Raw genomic sequence first — 20,108 nt, forward strand, 5'->3', positions numbered from 1 at the left:
CGGCCTCCATACAGTGAGGGTGTATACCTGTCTGTACGGTTGAGAAAAAGGGGGCGGGGTCAAATTCGGGTGGGGGGGGATAGCTGACAAGGAGGGCACGAGCGGCACAAGGGTTGCCATGGCAACGGTAACCTAACGTAACGTCCGTTGATTTAAAAACCATGAAGGTGCTGCCGTCCTCCCGCTGAGGTAACAACAGACGGTATGTGGACGGACAGAAATGTTTCTTATTTGTAGTTAAACACAGGCGGCTGACTCAAAGTAAGCTGGACTCTCGTTTAGAGAAAGAAGATGGAGTTTGAGACGACGGAGACTGTTCGCTCGACACCGAGCCGCCACGAGAAAAGTTTGGGGCTCCTCACGATGAAGTTTGTCAGTCTTCTCCAAGACGCGAAGGATGGCGTCCTTGATTTGAAAGTGGTCAGTGAAACGGCGGTTGGCTAAGTGTTGGTGTTTGTGGGTTGTTTTCAGGAGGAATGGACCGGTTCCACCTTCCAGACGGCAGTTTGTGAACAAAGGGGTGTCCGTCACATATGGAGCCGGTCAGGTGCATTGATTTGCTGAACAGGTGCACTAGCTAGCCGCTATTAGCCTACCTAGTTCCCGTCGTCTGTGTGTTCAGTAACACTAACTTGAAGGGCAGTAAAAATGTTAAACGCAGAGGGTGCATCTGCCGACTATTTCTAAAAGATTAAAAGTTTTAAAACAGCTTATACTGTACATAAGAAGTGAGGCCAGGGTTCCATTAATGCTATTTCCCTCCTCATACTGACAAAACAAACCTAAAGTCGTGAGGCAATCCCATTTAAATCTAACGTTACTGTAACCGAGTTTTTGCATACCTAACATAACATGATGGTTCCTGTTTTGAAATCACCCACGCAAAATGAGCCAAAACAAACTGGAGTGAAATTCAATAGCTAATTTTGAATGCAGACTCCCTTGAAACCTTTTAATGACCTGTGGCGATCACCAAAGAAGGCATGGGGATGCAGCCACTACACCACACCAGCCTGCCTGTCTAGGACATACTTGGGAGGTAGAACTATCAAGTCTGCAGCACAATCTTCTACGTCATCCTGCTAATTACAGCTGCAATAATTTTAAAATGAACAGAAAAGCTGATGGACAGACCTTTCCAAATGTAATAGAGTTAGTGAAATCTGTTTTATATTAAAGTAAGCTGAATATCTCTGGGTTGTGGACCGTTGATCGGACAAATCAAGACATTTAAAGAAGTTTTGTTGGATTCTAAGAGACTGGGATTAACATTTTTCATTTTTCTCATGATTTATATACTAAACAATGGGTTCAGACAATTAATGAGAGATTTATAATAATGAAAATGTTTTGTTGTGTGAATTTTTCCTTTGAAAGTCTATTTCCTGCTACCCAGCCAATACTAAGCTCTAGTAATTCATAGCTGATCTTGTCATTTTCAAAACTCCTTCCCCTCAAACAGTATGATTGTGGTAGACTTCTTGTACCATCCATGTAGCTGCCCTCAGTGTCTCTTTGCCAAACCTCCCTGAAGTGTCCTCCTCAAATCTGCCTCATATTCATCACGATGATGAGTAGTTTTCCCTCTCTTCTCGCGCGCCAAAGCTGGGTAATGTTTACACAGCAGGCTCCTTAGACCCTTTCCCTCCTCCTTCTTCCTCCTCTGCTATTGTATAACTGTCCTCTTCTGCCAAGGGGTTTTATTTGCTGTTTGTTCAGCTTAATTCACCAAATCCTTAATGTGTTAGCTTTGCCCAAGTTTCTTTTTTCACCTCACGATGTGTTTGCCATAGAAATGTCTAGTTTCATGTTGATGCCTGGTGTAAGTGTCTGAGGTATCTTGTCAATAAATGGTCATATTAAGCTGCCACTGAGTAAGACCCCTAATGGAAAAGTATGTCTGAATTAACAGGCTGCAGACAGCTTGGCAGTGAAACAGAAGAGGAGGATATATGACATCACCAATGTACTAGAAGGAGTGGGGTTGATCGAGAAGAAAAACAAGAACATAATCCAGTGGAGGTTTGAAACTTTTTATGTAATATTCACATTTGAGAAACGGTGAAGTGCTGTGTACATTTTTAAATGACTTCATTATCTTTGAGCTCTTAAATGGTGAGGGTGTTTAAAAAAACAACTTTCAAGCACTTGCTTTGCTACTATACTTTAATATCAGTATTTTTCTCACCTAGGCTCAGCAGCTGATGAATTTGAAAAACAGAAAAAAAGGGGGGTTGCAGCCGAGCTAATTTCCTGTTGGCTGTTAACTTTCAAATTACTGCGCAGCACTGGCAAAACATCACAAATACATGGTTTGTATCTTCATCTTGCACTTTTTCCTCTAATGTTATCTTCCGTGTGTCCAGGGGAGAGAACTCAGGCAGCCAAACTCAGGAGGTGGTGGAGCAGGTAAAGTCTTTGAAGGCCCAAATCTCTGAGCTGGAGGCCCAAGAGAAAGAGCTCGACAACCAGAAGTCATGGCTAGAGGAGAACATCAAACACCTAAACCATGATCCCATCACCAGTGCATATCCTTTAATGGCAATCTGACATTTTTCTTTTTTTCTTAGAACTTTCGCAGTAAATCTGACAACTCCAGCTGCATTAAACAACTTGAACAAATCATCCACACGATGTTAGGTTATAATTTGCTCACATATGGCCTATAAAAAAGTGATTAATACTTGTAAACTGCTGCAAACTGTTACATAGTGCCCTTTTACGGTCCCTGTAATAAGTCTTTCTGATATGAAATGAGGCCCTTTCAAGTCTGTATAAGATGCCATTGATATTACCATTGATTAGGCTAACCCTAAATGTCAGTTTTAGCATCATAAATGTATATTGTGGAATAAGAAGATGTTTATAAGCACTTGTGAAAACCTTTTTAGCAGTAGGGTTCTTATAATTGTTTATTATTAGCAATATAAACACATCGTGTTTAACCGCCGGTAAGCTTTTTTTGTTGCTTCATTCAGATCAGTACTTTATATTGTGTTGTAAGTGTTAGCAGTTAACAATGCTTTATTAACATTTTTTGCAGCTACTGGGACTATAGTGAGATGAATGCATTATTAATATAAAAATACTGTATTTTACTCTTAGAGTTAACATTTCATTTTCTTAAGATTTCAGGCAAAAGGGCTCAGCCTGGAATCGAACCTTATTATGTTAATAAGGATTTTATAGGGACTTATTATGATGCTTATTATAAGGACCTGTAATAGAAAGCGTTACCTGCTGGGTCAATTTTAAAGTTAAATGTCGACACATCTCCATTCCAAAAAAAGCAAGATACTGTTGGACTGAACATATGAAGAGTTGAAAATATTTATGGGTGAGGCTTTGCTTCAGATTTCATTACAGTGAAATATACTGTGCTTGGTATTCTGGATTCTTTTTGTGTCTCTCTGCAGTTTGTAATTCTACCCCTCATGGTATCCCATTTATTCATTTGAGAGGATAAATCCCTACTTGGTTCTTACTGAACAGAGAAAACGCTTCAAAGGGAGGATTATGACTATAATTGCTATTGTCAGTTGTAAAATCACAGCCAGGCTAATCCTTGCACAATGCTCACAGTCTGGTGTTTCCAGTTTATTGTCTCCATTTTCCTCCTGCAAGTAATCCCGTTCCTGTTTCCCTAACACAACCTCTCCACTTATAAATTTGTGACTCATGAAGACATCTGCAATGCCTTCAGTGGAGACACTCTTCTTGCTGTAATGGCTCCTGCTGGGACTCAGCTGGAGGTAGCGCTACCTGAAATGGTTTGTCACATAAGCTTTTTTTATTAATTGAGATACCTGGAGTATTTTTTGCATCGTGTTAATGATAATGGTTACCAGAAATAAGGAAATTCACCACTTTATGTATTCCTTGTTTTCTATGATAAACAACATGTTGCCTGTTTATAAAAGATTAGTTATAATTTGTTTCGTCTAGCATATGAAGTCTAACTGGAAATGGAAAACATTTTTGCTTATCAACATGATGTCATTAACTGACACATAACCTTGTGTAGCAGTCCAATATAATGATTATGGAGATGGCTTTCAAACTTACTTTACTTGCCAAGTTTAGCTTTATGTAATGCCTGCTTATGATCTCCTAACTTAGAAACCTACAGCCACTTGGGTGCAGCAGAAACAAGCTGAGAACACAACACTTTACACTTTATCTGTTGACATCGTACGTAAAACCTTGCCATTCAAACATCCAACAATTCGGAGTAACCTAGTATTAATTTGAGATCATATTTCGGGCCAACAGATATAACAGCTAGTCTATAGTATGTCTGCTGTTTTGAGAGCTTTTTCATCGGAAAAATATATGTACTCCAGCTGGAAATACTGCTGAGAGCATTACAGTGAATCAAGACTTAAGAGCTGCAGGCTATAAAATCAAAGATTTTAAAAAATTAGCTGAATTATTCAAAAAGATTCCATAGCAATCAGGAAAACTACAAGCAGCTGTTTTCACATACACGTAGTAATTAGATCCATTGTGTATATAAAAATACTGAATGCAGCGGAGTAATGCCAATAAACATGTCACCACACTGCTGCTCTTCAGGGCCAGAGTGGTCAGAAGAAATACCAGGTGAACCTACGTAGCCACTCGGCACCCATCCAGGTCATGCTCATCAACAGAGATTCAGACTCCACAATACCTGTCGTCTTCTCTGTGCCACCCACTGATGACATCTGTCAAGTGCCAACTCCACCCAGCACCCCTGCAAGCCTTCAGAGGTTTCCTCTGTCAACATCCTTGTACTCAACCTCCAACACCACCTCCTCCTACTGCAGCCAGGACTCTCTCTGCTCAGACCACCAGATGGTGCTACCAGAACATGATGACGTGCTGACTCCATCTTCCACCCCTTCTGACATACATATTGGTAAGGACAGGGAGACCTGAGACCCACCATGTGCATTGTTAATGACTTCATGGCTTCCCTTAGACTGCAGTGAATAACTTCTAGAAGATAAAAGCTTAGTTAATTAAATGAATAAGGCCAACTTCAATAGCTAAAAGAACTTATAGAATAATGTTGATGGGAAGAAAGAAAGTTCATCAATAGTAAAATAAAAAACACAAAATCAGGCCTCACAAGAAACCAGTCCCTTACAAATTGAATAAATAATGGCCTAAACAGGGAAGCTAGCTTTACCAGAGACGGCGGTCACACTGGGGCAGTTTCTGTTTTAATTACACAAATTTTCCATGATCTAGCTGAAGTAACATCCTTCACCCCATGAGTCAGCGATAGCATTACTCCCACTTGGTGCTGACAATAATCACTTTTGGTTTCATGTCATGTCAGAAAAACTGACCGCTCCCTCCTATCCTCTTGCATCTAGTAAGATGAGACAAACCTACACCTTGGTTGGTTTATTGAGGTATGTGACCTCATGAAATTTCCATTATAAAGCCTCACCTTACTTTATCCCAAGCAGCAGGGGAATTGGAAGAAATAAGTGAACACCTGGGTGAGAATGCAAAGCCATTATTGTGTGTTACAGCAAAAATCGGGGGAAAAAACAAATGGCATGGATGGTAAACATAACCTGCACATGTGTAAATTATACCAAGACCCTCATACAGTACACCGTCATTGCCTGTAAAGCAACGGTAGACTTAATATTAGACAGCATAAACCAGTATAATGCAAAATGACCATGAGGTTGAATCGGCACCAATGCAGCTCAACAAAATCTGAATACTATAATCTAATAGGATTTATGATAGAAATATTGTATTAGACTATTATTTTTGGCACTGGTGTAGCTAATAAACTGGCAGCTGAAATATCTTACACGTGGTAATACTTTTCAAGCAGAGACAAGTTTTCAAAACTCTGTCTTGCATTCAAAGACGCTATCATGTCGAAAAACTGAAAGTATTGCAAGGTTGAACTGTGTTGTTAGGAAGTCAAATCGTGATGACGAACACAAAACAACCCTGGGAAAAAATCAACCCTGGTTGATTTGTTGATTTGTTTGCCTTCTGCCAGCTGATCTCAGCTTGTCCTAACAAGAACAGGAAACATGAAAATGTCTCCTCTTGCACTTGTGCCAGTCACAATGGCTTATCTATTTCACACAAGTTAAACTCTCAGAAAGTCGATTGTCCTCCTACAGATTAAGTTAACCACCACAAAACGGTTGGCTGTGCCACAACAAAAAACTTGGAAATGCCATGCTATAGAAAATGGTCAGTGTTAAAAATAAAGCTAAAGCATGCAAAGGTGTAGATGTTAAAGATAAAACAAGATTGAAAATAAGATACTGTACAGATACAAAAGCTCCAGATAAACTGACAAATGCCAAGACATTAGAAATAGTACTTTGCAAACCCAACGTTTTGGGTGCCTAAAATTCTTCCTTTCCTTCATATTGGAATGCAAACCATCGAAGGAAACTGAACTGGCAGGTTTCAGCTTCTCCTATCATGAATTGTTCCCTAAATCAACCTTAACTTGTAAATGTTATGTGTAATTACTTCTGCATTAAATGCTCTAGTTCAGCAGTGCAGAAACAAGATTTCTAGGCATTTATCACAACAGAGAGCAACAACAACAACATCAGTTTCTTGGTAAGGCACTTGTGATTTGATTGCAGTGTGTTTTACCACAGTAGGTTTGATTGTAAAAAAACATTTGTGGATAGAGGCCCAAAACAAGTGAACTGTTATCTAGTTAAATAGATGGAGAAATGAGATTTACTGTCATTTTGATGTGGAATAAACATCTTGTATGTGTATCACATATGTCACCTAATTACCCAAGTTCAGCAACCAAGCCAGCACGACTGTATTTGCATGTGTTCATGCATCATGCCATGGGGAAAGACTCAATCTCATGAGTGGGAAACTTTTAGTATGTTTGAAAGGCACATGGCTTCCTTATCTGACCTAGGTTTTAAAGAAAAGGATGATTCACTGCTGTAATAAGTGTATAAAAATAGATTCAACTGGGTAATATGGTTCAACATTGTCAAAGTGAAACTCAGAAGTCAGTAAAAAGAGGAATTAACACAATAGCACCACAGTAGACATTTTTACTTTGATACAACACAGTGTTGGGAACAATGACAAACCAAACATAATGTTTAGTGTTCTTCACATTGAGAAAGAGTCAGATTAAAATAATTTGGATTTACAAGGGGTTATGTGTGGGATTGTTTTATGGCCATGCACAACTGCAGTGTCTCAATTCAGGGTCTGCACCCTTTAAAGGACCTGGCCTTGGCAGTATTCAAAGGCGAAACCTTCGGAGAGACCTTGTTAACTGTGTCAACCATTGTTATATGGGACGGTCTAGCCATTGGAGCATTTCCTGGTTGTGTCACCGGATGTTTTACCCTTACGTCACGATTTCTGCCGCCCAGGCCCACGAAAGTGACAATCCATGCCATGCATGTCACCATTATGTCTCTTTCTTTCATCTTTATCGGGCGCACAGAGGATCTTGGGATACATGAGGCCACAAAGGATAGTAGTGGTGCATCCTCCCAAAAAGAGGGAAAAGAAGACTGCGTTTGTGGACTGCATTTGAAGGAGCCTTTGAATTGAGATAGCCTTCGCGTGGCATTGTAACGTAACTGGCCTTCAAATGCGGCCTCCGAAGGATGTAGATCCTGAATTAAGACACAGCAAATGTCTTCCTACAGTCTTCTGTTTTTCCCATATATTGGCTGTACCTGGATGGCCCACCCAGGTAAATAATAGGAAGATAAATCCAAATTATTTTCAATTAATAATGTAATTTTACATTAGCAATGGCATTAGCAATTTATGCTAAGCTGAGCTAAGATAAGATAACCAACTGCTGGTCGCTTCATAATTAGTTAACTGAGGTATTAATCCTCTCATCTAACTTTTTGGAAGAAAGTAAATAAGCACTTTTCCCCAATATGTCTATCTTGCAAGGCAGCTGTGATCATGAGATCACATGATCATGTGATATTGCAAATCCATCTTGTGATGGTTCAACCTATGGGCTTGTGGTTGAACCAGTCAGCTTTCAAAGAAGAAACTACAGGCAACTATGTATAATTTAGAATGGTGACCAGCTAGAGAAGCAGTGTTTGAAAACATCATATGTCAAGAGCTTAGCACAATGCTTCAGTTATCTCAGAACTGGAGAGTATATTTCATAAAAAGCAAACTGCCTAGAAAGGTTTTCACAAGAAAAAGATGTTTTCACTCCCCTCTCAGCTGGCTTTAGTAAGGGCATGGACACACTATACGCAGATAACAGGTGTGAAAGTCACCTGCTGCGATGAAACCCACATCAAAGTTTAGCAAAGTTGAACGCCACACAAAGCGCAAACGTGTATTTCATCACTTGATTCTCATATTTTGCACATGTGTGACTATTCCCTAAGAGTTTGATTTACTAACTGGTTATGCTGGTGGTAGTAATCTCCTACTGTGATTTTATTGGTTGAAGTTAGCAGGTGATAAACCGAGTCTATCACTTACCAATATTCTTCAGGAGTGCCTGCCCTTTTCCAAACAGTTTCTAGTGGTACCTCTCCAGATGGTTCTGTGTAAGAAATCATCTGATATACCAGATTAAATATTTCTAACTCCCCTCTGGTTGTGGAAATTTCCTGTGGCTTGTGTCATTGTTGAGGGCTGTCCAATCCACAATTCATCATGTCCACAAGAGTGGAATTTGTGAACTGATAGAGTCTGCTTAGGGTGTAGACTTCATCAGAGTTTGTTGGAAAATTACTGATAAGATAATACAGGCCTTTTCTATTTTTGAAGGCATTTACTTTTTTCCATTTTAATTGTATAGGTTTGATGTCGTATGATGTGATATTGGAAGTACAGAATATGGATGGGTTGAATAATTATACAAAAGCTTTTTTTTCCACACATCATTCATTAGTTGCTAGTGCCCTGTTGGGAACTGTCTGGAAAAACACTTTGAATTGAGTTACAGCGTCAGGAATTTCAATTCATCTCCATGGAAACACAAGTCTCAAGTCCCGTTTTATAGTGCTGCTCAGCACCCTTGTCACGGTACATTATGTATTATAAAAGTGTGAGTTCATCTGCAGTTCTGGAGGGTGCACGCTTGGATTGAGCCCCTCTTTAGGTACTTTGCTGTTTCATTTCGACACAGCTGATTGAGGTTGTCTTTTTCTATAAATGGTCCAGATAATTTCACCCTGTAAAGTTACAAGTTTAATTTCCAGATGGGGGGCTTACTGAATACCTATGGCTAAGTATTATTGTTTTACTTTCTCACTCTTGCAGGTTGTCACAGTCAGTCAGCAGCAGTGTTGGAGCAGCAGCAGATGGACCTGGAGGGCTCAGAGTTCCAGTCTGTACTGGACATGAGCAGCCTGCTGAAGCTCAGCTCTGCTGGAGTCCACATGAAGGACGACAGAGAGGGTATCTGAACACAGTTTATTCTGTAGTTGAATCAAGCAGCCAAGCTTGAGGGCGATTTAATTATTCACATTCATATTAGTTATGGTTCTGTAAAGGCCCTAAGATCTAATCGTGCTTTTATAAAGTTTTGATCCCAAGTTTTACTTCTTGGTTAGAGAAAATGGCTGAATAGTAATGATTTGAAGTTTACTTCACTGAATTACAAACATGTCTTAAATTCTCTTGTAGGAACTGTTGACCTGATTGATGAGCTAATGTCCACTGATGGTAAGCATCTGAAAACCTTTCTTTAACTGGTAACATAAATACAAACATATTTTCTGCTTCAACGCATCATTATGAAGTACGGTAAGTGTTGATTACACATTGTAATGGATATGTCATTTTGAAACCACTGGCATTTGCATCGGTTCCCTATAAATATTACAATCCGTATACAATTTTGTCTGACACTGGACATACACTCACCAAGGAAAAGGAGGGTTAACTGACAATCTCATTCTATTACAGACCAAATGATTAAAGAAACTTGTTCTTTTGTGATGTGTTGTTGTTATTGGCAATATTGGAAATTATCCAGTTGTCTTTGCATCAGCAAACAATAATACCATTTGGAAATGCTAAAGACAAAAATGTGTCTGTTGCCAATTTAACCTAATTCACAATTGGAAAAACTGTGGCCACAACTATTTGCAGTCAGTTTATTTATACGATAATCAACAAATTGGGAGTCCACAGCCATGCTAGCAAAGTGGTGCTTTGAGCTGAATGCAGCATCATAACGTGGATGTTTTGCAGATATAATGTTGACCATGTTCAACATCTTAATGTAGCCTGTTAGCATGCTAACATTTGGTAATTATCACTTATCATGAAGCAAAGCTGAGGGTACTTTGACTCACGTGATGTAAACTTTAGGTATAAACTTATTTCAGGTTTCAGTCCCCTCGCCCTTCTAATCTTTCTGTGCTACCTTTCTGAAAGTCCTCACCAATACAGAAAACAGTAACAACAACCTCTGAGCTATCAAATGCTGATGACATGAACTTAAATAAGCCATTTTGCTATTTTAATGCCTGAACTTAAATGATAATTGGTGCAGCCTGACCTTTCTCCAGAGCACTGACACAATGCTGATTAAGTCAACTTTGATCTACCTATCCATAATCTGCATTGGTATTCATGTTTTACAATATACTTCTTGTTAATGCTCCTCTCTCCTCATGCAGGTATTGACTACAGCTTCAACCTGGACGACAACGAGGGAGTGTGTGACCTGTTTGATGTGCAGATCCTAAATTACTGAGTACTAACAGCACCTCTGCTGTTTGCTTATACAAGCTTGTGGAGGACTTTTTTCCATTTAAAAATTGCACAGCTGGGACTTAAATGTATTGTTGTCACGAAATCCTTTACACACATTACGCTTGACCACTGTCTGCCAGATGACCTGTTTGTTATCCTGGCCCTTTGCCTCAGCCAACACAAAACTAAGTGCCTGAATTAGTTTACAATAACTTGATGATGATTTACTGGATAAATATTTACAACATTCCAGAGAAATGGGGTGAGAAAGTAAGCCAGGACAAACCCTTAAAATCTCCTACTGATGTTTTGCATGCACAAATCTCTGTATTGTACACATCCAGTGGAAGAACAACTGGTTTACTTGGTGTATGTTCAGTTAAGATTGTGACAGTGTTTTCTCCAGCTGACTTACAGTATTGGCCTCTTTCTATCATTCGATACAGGGTTGATGATCTAGTTCAGGGTATGCAAGTAATTGTCTTTACATTGAAAGCATATTGTGTAACATAACAAACTCCATAGTTATATTTCATACAAAGACATATTGTATTTAATGAGTGAATGTTTTGGTTGCGTTCTGTTACCTTGTTCTTGTGTGAAAATGCCAGAAAGTTTTGTTTTCTAAATTATTGAGACACTGCCGTTTTAGGCCTCTTGAGTTTTTGTTTTTAAAAAAAAGTCTTAAGTACAGTTATATATTGAATAATTAATATTTTTTACTTAATTTAAAAATAATACTTGGTTCAAGTTTGTTGAAACTGAAGCTGTTTGACTGCCTTAATCGTCATTTAAAAAGTGAATTGGCCATATTTTTGATCTGACATATCAGATGTTAAGAGCCCTAAGTGGAATTTTTGTACATTTATAGTTTTATTTGATTACAAGAAGTCTTGTCTTTTGTTACAATTTGTTGTTTTTTGCACATTTTTTAAATGTTTCTCAATAAATTGACATGATCTTGATTTACAAACTTTTCTTGTCCCACAAGTTTAATTTGAAAATATGAAATGAGACAAAACAAATTACTTCAACATGTACTGTGCTTGAGAGGAGTTGACAAGGTTGTCTTAAAAACAGAAGGCTTTGTTAATGACACATCAGCTCGAAGTTGAATCTCCAGATTGAAACACTGTTTTTTGTTTTTTTTTTGTTGTTTTTTTTTTTTTCGTTTTGTTCTTTGGCTTAGTAAAATGTGTTGCTCCATTGACAGATGGCAATCCTCAAATGGTTTCCACATGGGACCGTATACGTGCCAGAGCATGACCTGCAGCATCACTTAAACCACTTGATTTTTACCAGCTGGGCTGCAGGAAGGAAAGATATTCAAATTAATCTGTTTTTCTTCAAATCAATGAGGAAGTGCTAGAAGTCAGGCAGAGGGTGAACAGTCAAATGTGTTTACATTTTGTCTGAGAGATTAATGACCTGTCAAACCACAGCAAACATGTGCCTAAAAGGAGAATAATACCATCAGAAATGCTAAATATTCAAACTATTTAGTGCTGTGTTTGTCTTATTTGCAATTGCAGACAATGTTTTTATTTGACAGATGACTGGCTGACAATCCCTCCTGTGTCATTGACCCCTGACCTTGTATCCACCCAAGCATGCACTGAATTTGCTTCATTCTTTTCCTCCATATCAGATACAAGGTCTGTTATACATCTATTCAACAAAAGTGTAACACATTTTGAACCTATTGGTTAAACACTCTCAGGAGTAATTATGCAACATGAGAAATCTCTGCCTTGAGATTCTACCTACAGGCTTGTGGAAGGATGTTTTCTACTGCACAGCATCAGATCTTCTACAAGGAAACACTTACCTACTCTCATGTCATTTCCCACAGGTACTGAAAACCGCAGTTCTTAAATCACTCGTGAGTCACTTTGGTTACCTTATTTACACAACTTAAAAGCTATAAACTTGAACTTGAACCCAACTCTCTGGGGGAAATGCCCAGTGTGTGACCCATCCAACCACCTCCTGCTTCGGTCTTTATACTACTGCAATGTCAGTAGTATAAAAAGCGAATCACACTTGGAATCATGGGACCATTGACCAGACTGCAGTGTTTTGACGCGCTGCCAGTGAGAACAAAGTGTAGTTGCACATCTGAGGGTACAAAAATGATGTGGAGTTCCTCAAAGCTCTATTCTTGGTCCTCTGCTTTTCAGCATCTACGTGCACTAGATAAAGGAAAATAACAAAATGTTTTGCCTTAAACATGCTACCAACACACACACTATGTAACAAAATCATGGGCTGACTGGTCCCCATACAAGAATTTAGCAAGTGTATGTAGAAAGTCATCGATTGCCTGTGTTATCAAGTTAAATATAGATAAAATTGTCTCCATACTCTTTAAATTCCCATTAAATGTATCTTCTTAATGCTTTTCTGTCTTATGTAAATCAACATGACTTGCCCTGTTATAAAAAGTTGCGATACAAATAATTCCTTTTAAATAAGGCAGTGCTGTAACAAGTCCGCAAAGGTTGGCAAGATTAGCATTAACACTGACTTCTCTAAATATGTAAAGTGTCTTAATGCTGGACTTGCTGGCTACAGCTCCTTATCACTTTGTAAAAAAGGCCAATTAAGTTGTTTTCCAGTCTGTTTTGTGGACTTCTCTGTGTGATCACAGATAAACTGTAAAGTACGTATGCAGTTAATTCATCTCAGATGTTCTGAGGAATTTGGGGAACAACAAATCTCTGGCTATCCCTCATGAAATCACACTGGATGTAGATCTGGCACAAGACTCTGCAAGAAACACCACCAGTGCAAAAAAAACAAACAAAAAAGCTCTCCAGTATGCTTTAATCTGTGGTATCTTTTAATTTTCAGGAAATTACAGTTGTCTTGAGCTGTGGAAACGAATGTATGATCAGAAAATACACAGATCAAATGGAACATTGTTAAAGAGCTGCTTCTTCATGTGGTGCAGGCACGTGTGCATGTGCAGTATGTCTGGTGTACAGCACATGTGTAGCATCAAGTGGATCAGGAGTATTTACTTCAGTTGATTAAAATTCAAACAAGCACCGTTTCAAACAAGCCGTTACAAAGTTCTAGCGCATACATAGTTTCACTAATGGATCTTGTTTTTCTTCTTCTATTTCACTGTATAATGCGTCATGAACAGTATCAAGTATCGGCTTGAATCATAGTTGTCCTTTGTTCTGTGTAAACAGCTGGAAATGTTTTGAATGTCTCTTGTGAAATCCTGGAAAACGATCGGTTACCTCTTTGATTTGGATAAACAAAACCAATTAAGCCTGTGAGGTGTTCCGCAGAGGAAGTTTTAGATTCTGGTAACAGCTTATAACAACCATCATTCATAAATGCTTAATTAAACTTGAGTTACTGTATTTGACAGTTGACAAACAATGAGATGTTTTGTAAACGGTTTATTAAGCAATTGTTTATGGTGAGGCTGCAGATGATGTTTATACTCTTTTGTGAAAGACGCAACTGTTGTTTATAAACAGTTATGAATGTTTAACAAATGTTTATAACGCACTGAGAATCACTGTTGTCTTGCTACAGTACAATCAAAAGATAAAATGCCTTCAGGTCCAAAACTGACAGAACAGCAGCAGCGTCGGTCTGTCAGTCAACCTATAATGAAGTACTGGACAGACTGACATGATATTTGGTCCAGACATTCTTGCCTCTCTCAGGATGAAATGTAATAACACTGCTGATGCTCTGACTTTTTATCTAATCGCATCATCAGGTCAGAATGTTCTATTTGTCCCGACGCCAAAAAAAGGTTTAAAAATTGACTAAACAAATCCAAAACGAACAAATTACTCCTTTCATTCATCACGCGCTTGACGGAGTAATTTTTTTTCTTTGCTGCTTGGAAGTGAGATTCACATGTACGAATGACTTTTTCATTGGCCGTATGTGAGTGGATTGTAATGTTACGTAAAAAAAAATTAGACCGTCCTGACTCTCTCGGTTGCCTACACAAGACTTTGGACGATCCTCAGAGTGCTGAGGATGAATTAAGGAGTCTCACAGTCTGAGGAGAGAAACTGTTCTGTCGTCTCCTGGTAGAGAACGGAGGCACTTTTTCTCCCTGATGCTGCTTTAACGATAACAGGACTTCACAACAACAACCTCCTGTTTGAAATGTTTTAGTTTCAATGGAATTTTTGTCCCAGTTAATGATTTCCACACATACTGTTGCTGCTTCCTAAAAAACAAACATCCCAACGCACTTGCATCTGAACTTTTTCTGAACTAGATAAGTGAATCTGATACACGTGTTTCACTGTCTCATATAGAGAATGTGTTTGTCTCTTGGGATGCACTGCGGGAGTTGAACGACATGTCCATGCCTTCCTCCTCTGTGGGACTCTCTGTCCTCTTCCTCCTCCTTCTCTTCTCTCCAAACCTCTTGGCCACTTTCATCATGTGCTGCCTGAAGGAGGACCCCACGAAGGCGTAGAGGACGGGGTTGAGGCAGCAGTGGGTGAGGGCCAAGCTCTCCGTCACCTGAGCCACCTGATCCAACACTTTGCTCGTCCCGCAGTGGGTCACCAGGACGTAGACCGAGTCCATCGCTCTGTACACCTTCAGCACGTTGTAAGGCAGCTGAGTGACCACGAACACCCCCACCACTATCAGGAGAACTCGGACAGCTCTACACTTCTTGCCTCTGCTCTCGACGGGGATGCCCTTTATTGCTCGGCCAACATTCCAGTAGCAGATCACCATGACCAGGAGAGGAAACAGGAAGCCAAGCAGCACCTCTGCTATCTCCAGGGCGGCTTTCCCCCCTCCACCCATCGACGAAGGGTAGATAGCCAGACAGACGTTCCTGTTAGACGCCCATCTCACCTCTGAGAGAAACAAATCAGGGAGGCCGAGGATGAAAGCTGTCATCCAGGCGACTAAACACATCCTCCAGCAGTGTCTCCTGGTGAACATCCTCTGCAGCCGCCCTCTGTGGTCTCCACCCTGCGCCCTGGCTAACGCTAAGTACCGATCCAGGCTGATGCAGGCCAGCAGCAGCATGCAGCAGGTGAAGTTGACCGTGTAGCAGGCCGACACCATCTTGCAGACGGCCTCCCCCAGCTCCCAGCCCCTAGCCGCATCCGCAGCCCAGAAAGGCAGCGTGAAGAGCAGCAGCAGGTCAGCCACAGCCAGGTGGGTCAGGAAGGTGTCCATCATGGTCTTGAGGCGTTTGTGGTAGGCGTAGACGGCCACGACGGCGGCGTTTCCCGCCAAGCCCACCACCAGACACACAGTGTACATGACGGGGAGGAAGACGGCTGCGAAGGAACGGACGTCGCCTTTCTCGCAGAGGGTCGGGTAGTCGTCGTAGGTGAAGTTGATGCTGATGTTTTCATGGTAGTGGTAGTCATCCTCCTCTGAGACGTCCATGTTCGTCAGATGAAGCTGTGAGGGAGGACGACATTTTGAATTACTCCTTTACTTAAAGCCACAAGCAGCGGTCCATTCCTGCATCCATAATTATGATTTTTCTCTCATAATTTTGACTCTTTAGCTCTTAATTTCAACATTTCATCTTAAAATTGTAACTTTTATCGCGTAACTTTTAGTTTCTTATCCATAATTCTGACTTCTGCGACATAACTATAACTTTTATCTCACATTTTTGACTTAAGCATGGTAACACCTTTCATCAGGCTTAGTTTTCATCATAATTCTTTTCTTTAACCAGCAGAAATGAGCTTGCACATGAGCGAGTGTCTGGACTTAATATCCGCCTAACAATAAAGCTTTCAGAAAGTCTGTCTTTGTTTTACTGCTGGACTGGAGCTAGTGTTGGCCCCAGAACAGGGAAACGGAAACGAAACAAACCTCCAGTTTGGAGAGAAACATCTGAAGGAAGAAGGCTAAAGACCGTGCATGATTTTGTTGCTGCATTTATTCTCGTGCCCTGATAACATCGACGTCAACATGCTTTGCTTGCTGACTTTTGGACATTGTGTCCTGACCTTAATTGACCCTCCCTGTTTTACCCTCACAAAGATAAGTAATGTGGGTTTTCTGCCTCCCCTTCCTGTGACATGTTCAAAGGACAGAGGAGGATACTGTACAAAGTTTACACAAGTGTAGGTTGGATAAGCTATCAAATTTCCCTGGAGATCCCCCGGCACAGATTTCACCTCTTTCTGAATTAACTTGCTGGAGATGAATAGTTTTGTCTTTGAAGCTTATTTCTTTGTTACTAAAACTGATTCTGAAGTACAGTCTCACCACTTCATCTACACAAGGCGTTTCGTTGAGACAGTCTCGAGCCTTGTAGTCTCACAAGGTCGTCTTGAATCTTGAAATGTCAAGTTTATCTCGACATTTCCATAAGGAAAAAAAGAAACTTCCTCCTCTTTTCTCCTTCACCCCCTGTCCCTGATACTCCTCCGTAGATAAAGACCACATTTAGTGCAAAAAAGGCTCCATGTACAAAAAAAAAAAAAAAATGCCATTGAAAAATAGTATATGTTGACTATATGGGAAGTAAGATTTTGTTTGAATGACATCATGTGAATAAACTTGTATTCAAAGGGTTAAAATCCTGATAATGAACTTATATTTGGTAGTTATTATCAGGACTGATGTTGGTTGAAAAATGGAACCCAGTGAACGTTATAATAATATTAATATATCGTATTTTTACGGAATTTTTCCCCACATGGATTATTCTTTTTTGGACTAAAATTTTGTTTTTGTTTGTTTTGATTTTTTTTTTTTTTTTTACCAAATGCGACTTTACAGATGGCTGCTTAAGCAAATAGTCACATCCCACCACAGAGGAAATCTTATGGACACCACCAGCATTAAGCAACGTTAATATAAGGTAATGCTGAAGTAAATCAGCGGCTCAGACTGAACCCCGTAAAAACACAACAAACGCTTCTTGAGCACGAACCGGTGCGTCAGCTGAGGCGCCACCACACAAACAGACACAGACAATAATAACAACAATAAAAATAATGATGTTGCTGCGTAATGTTTGATGGATACTCACGATGTTTTATTCATCTGTCTGTCCCGGAGTGAGTCATGGAGGATCCAAAGTTTCTACTTTTTTTTTTGTTCAATGGTTTCCTAAAGGGTTCGTTCGATTCCACGCCCAGGACGCGCGGCACACGTGGGCGGGGACGTAAAAGACAGATCCTCTACCTCACCACATATAAGATTTGGCTTTGAAAGCAACGCCCGTGTCTTCTGCATAACTGATGTCGAAACAGCCTTTTTTAACTGAAGGTTTTAAAAGCAAAGCCTGGTAATAACTGATGACAGATCTGCTGTCATCAGCTGTGATGGCAGCACAGGACAGAGGGAGAAAATGATCAACCCCACACAGGATCAAGGGGAAACACTGGACTCCTGTCAGCACGTTTTCATCTGGACAATCTGAACTTTTTTACAGTTGATTTTGTTTTCCCTCTAATAAAACTCCAGATGGAGCTGCCATCCTGCATCCTGTGCACCAGCTAAAGATAAACTAGATAAAGCTTTTACAGCACAGTATAGAATTCATTTTGACTTGGCTCGAATGTTATTTAAGTAAGCACAGAAACCAGTCTTACCTTCAGTCCCGGCTTTGTTTCTCAGATCAAATGGAATCAGTCCAGTTTGTCAGTCTGGCTGAGTCGTGTGGCTCCACACGCTGTAAACACACTTATGGGAACCATGACTCACAGAGAGCGTGAATGAAGTTAAGTGACAGGAGACAGAAACCAAGTCACAACCAAACCCTCTGCTTGAGATGTTTATTGAGGAAACTAGTTTTTTGTCGTTTTAAACATGCACCGACATGTTGACACTGACACAAAATCACGTGTTGACGGCATTTCAATAGCAGAGGATCACCAAGTCCGACACGTATGCCCATACAGATTAGATGACATGCAAGATGTGTCTCTTGTATCTCAGTAATTAAATTTGATATGTATTTTGGAGTAACTTAAAGCAAGATCCTGTGGCGTCTTGTCCTGTGTGTTAAATTTACACCTGCACCCGTTTTTAGTAACTGCACTGCAACTAAAGTGTTTCTTTTGAAAGCTTCCCCAGAGGCCAAAGGTGGAGTTGCACCGGCAGCAACAGCCCTGTTTGACACATACTCAAGTCAGGCTGGAGAAAAGTCCAGAGGCCCTGAGGGACAAGTCAGAATTTTATTTTTCTGGTGATCCATTTTCTGAGTCTGATCTAAATGATTTTCTCGCGGGTGTTTATGACTTGCGATCAGATGAAGGGAGAGAAAAAGAACATTTTGCCAGCAGAATCTTTCTAAGTTCCCAATTTTTTTTCCATCTGTGAAAATGTGAAAAAAGAAAGAGAGACTTGTTTGTTGTCATGCGAGAAAGTGAGTGAATTTTTTCTTCAAAAAGAAAATCCTTGTGTAACTGAGTGAAAAAAAACTGATCTATAAAAGAAATATATGTTTATTTATTTGTGGAGCCGAGTGAAATTATTTTGTGTACGGCTCCTTTTTCTGTTTGTTTCTGTACATGTTCTTTCTGTGCAAAAAAGAATTGTGAAAAAAAATGTTTGGACTCTGTTTCACACATGAGAAAAAATTCCACATGTTTTTACAGCTATGAACACAAATAAGGAAAACACCAGTGTGATGGTAGAAACATATTGTTGAACCTGAAAACAGAAACTTTGATGACATCCACCTGTTTGTGTGCCAAGCAGGAAACCATACGCGATATATGATTTGAACCTTTTATTCAGTTAATAATCAAATTACAAATTGCATTACATTGCATTACATCAGCCCTTGAGTATATAGCATATTCATCTCCACTCCTCTACGTAGCGTGGCAGCTCAGGAAAAGCTTGTTTTTCAGATGCAGCAGTGAAAGTGTCTGTTCTCTCACTGTGCCGCTGCAAACTGCTCCTTATTTCCTGCTATGTCCAGTTGGTCATCGCTCTAAAAGTTTGGAGAGAGAGAGACAGAGAGGGGAAACTTTAATTCAAACAACAACAGACTCATACAGCTGTCATCATTTCACTCAAACTAAAGCACCAACCTGATCTGTTTTGCCGAAAATGTTGCATCCCCCGGGTCTTTTCCAGCAGCCCAGCCAACTTCTGGGCTTCAGTGTTGCTGCCAGCCGTATTTCCTACAATACAAAGTGAACCAATAAAGGATTAAATCGACAGAAATCCACCTCCTTTAGTCAGAGACCAGCAGTGGGTCTTCTTACCGGATCAAGACGCTGAATCTGTTGTTGATTCTCTTCCACCAGAGCAGCTGCATCAGCAGCAGTGAAGGCTGTGATGAGCAGGAAAGACAGACACAACAGCAGCACACCTTTCTCCATGGCTGATGAACTAGAGGGTCTGACACACACAGGTCTTTAATATACTGAGTGCCAGCCAACCACAAAAGAGGA

General features: G+C 40.1%; 2 protein-coding genes across 3 annotated transcripts; one reads left to right on the plus strand and one right to left on the minus strand.

The window, feature by feature from the left end:
* The first annotated feature begins 83 nt into the window (after positions 1-83).
* On the plus strand, positions 84-11,690 carry e2f5 (E2F transcription factor 5). The gene is made up of 9 exons (XM_037084990.1): positions 84-202; positions 283-420; positions 1,913-2,022; positions 2,367-2,528; positions 3,662-3,770; positions 4,576-4,900; positions 9,274-9,411; positions 9,640-9,678; positions 10,641-11,690. Exons 2-9 carry the CDS (start codon positions 292-294, stop codon positions 10,715-10,717), a joined length of 1,089 nt encoding a protein of 362 aa, XP_036940885.1. The 5' UTR covers positions 84-202; positions 283-291; the 3' UTR covers positions 10,718-11,690.
* Positions 11,691-13,535: 1,845 nt separating this feature from the next.
* Positions 13,536-18,367, minus strand: ackr4a (atypical chemokine receptor 4a). 2 transcript variants are annotated; one of them, XM_037085174.1, is made up of 2 exons: positions 18,294-18,367; positions 13,536-16,134 (listed from the first exon to the last, which is right to left on the minus strand). In XM_037085174.1, the coding sequence occupies exon 2, from the start codon at positions 16,117-16,119 to the stop codon at positions 15,010-15,012; it is 1,110 nt and encodes a 369-aa protein (XP_036941069.1). In that variant the 5' UTR covers positions 16,120-16,134; positions 18,294-18,367; the 3' UTR covers positions 13,536-15,009. The 2 variants fall into 2 exon arrangements, with proteins under 2 accessions (XP_036941069.1, XP_036941068.1); XM_037085173.1 differs by lacking the exon at positions 18,294-18,367 and adding an exon at positions 17,729-18,110.
* Between the last annotated feature and the right edge of the window lie 1,741 nt (positions 18,368-20,108).

This window comes from Acanthopagrus latus, chromosome 21 (assembly GCF_904848185.1).
Source record: "Acanthopagrus latus isolate v.2019 chromosome 21, fAcaLat1.1, whole genome shotgun sequence".
NCBI lineage: Eukaryota > Metazoa > Chordata > Actinopteri > Spariformes > Sparidae > Acanthopagrus > Acanthopagrus latus.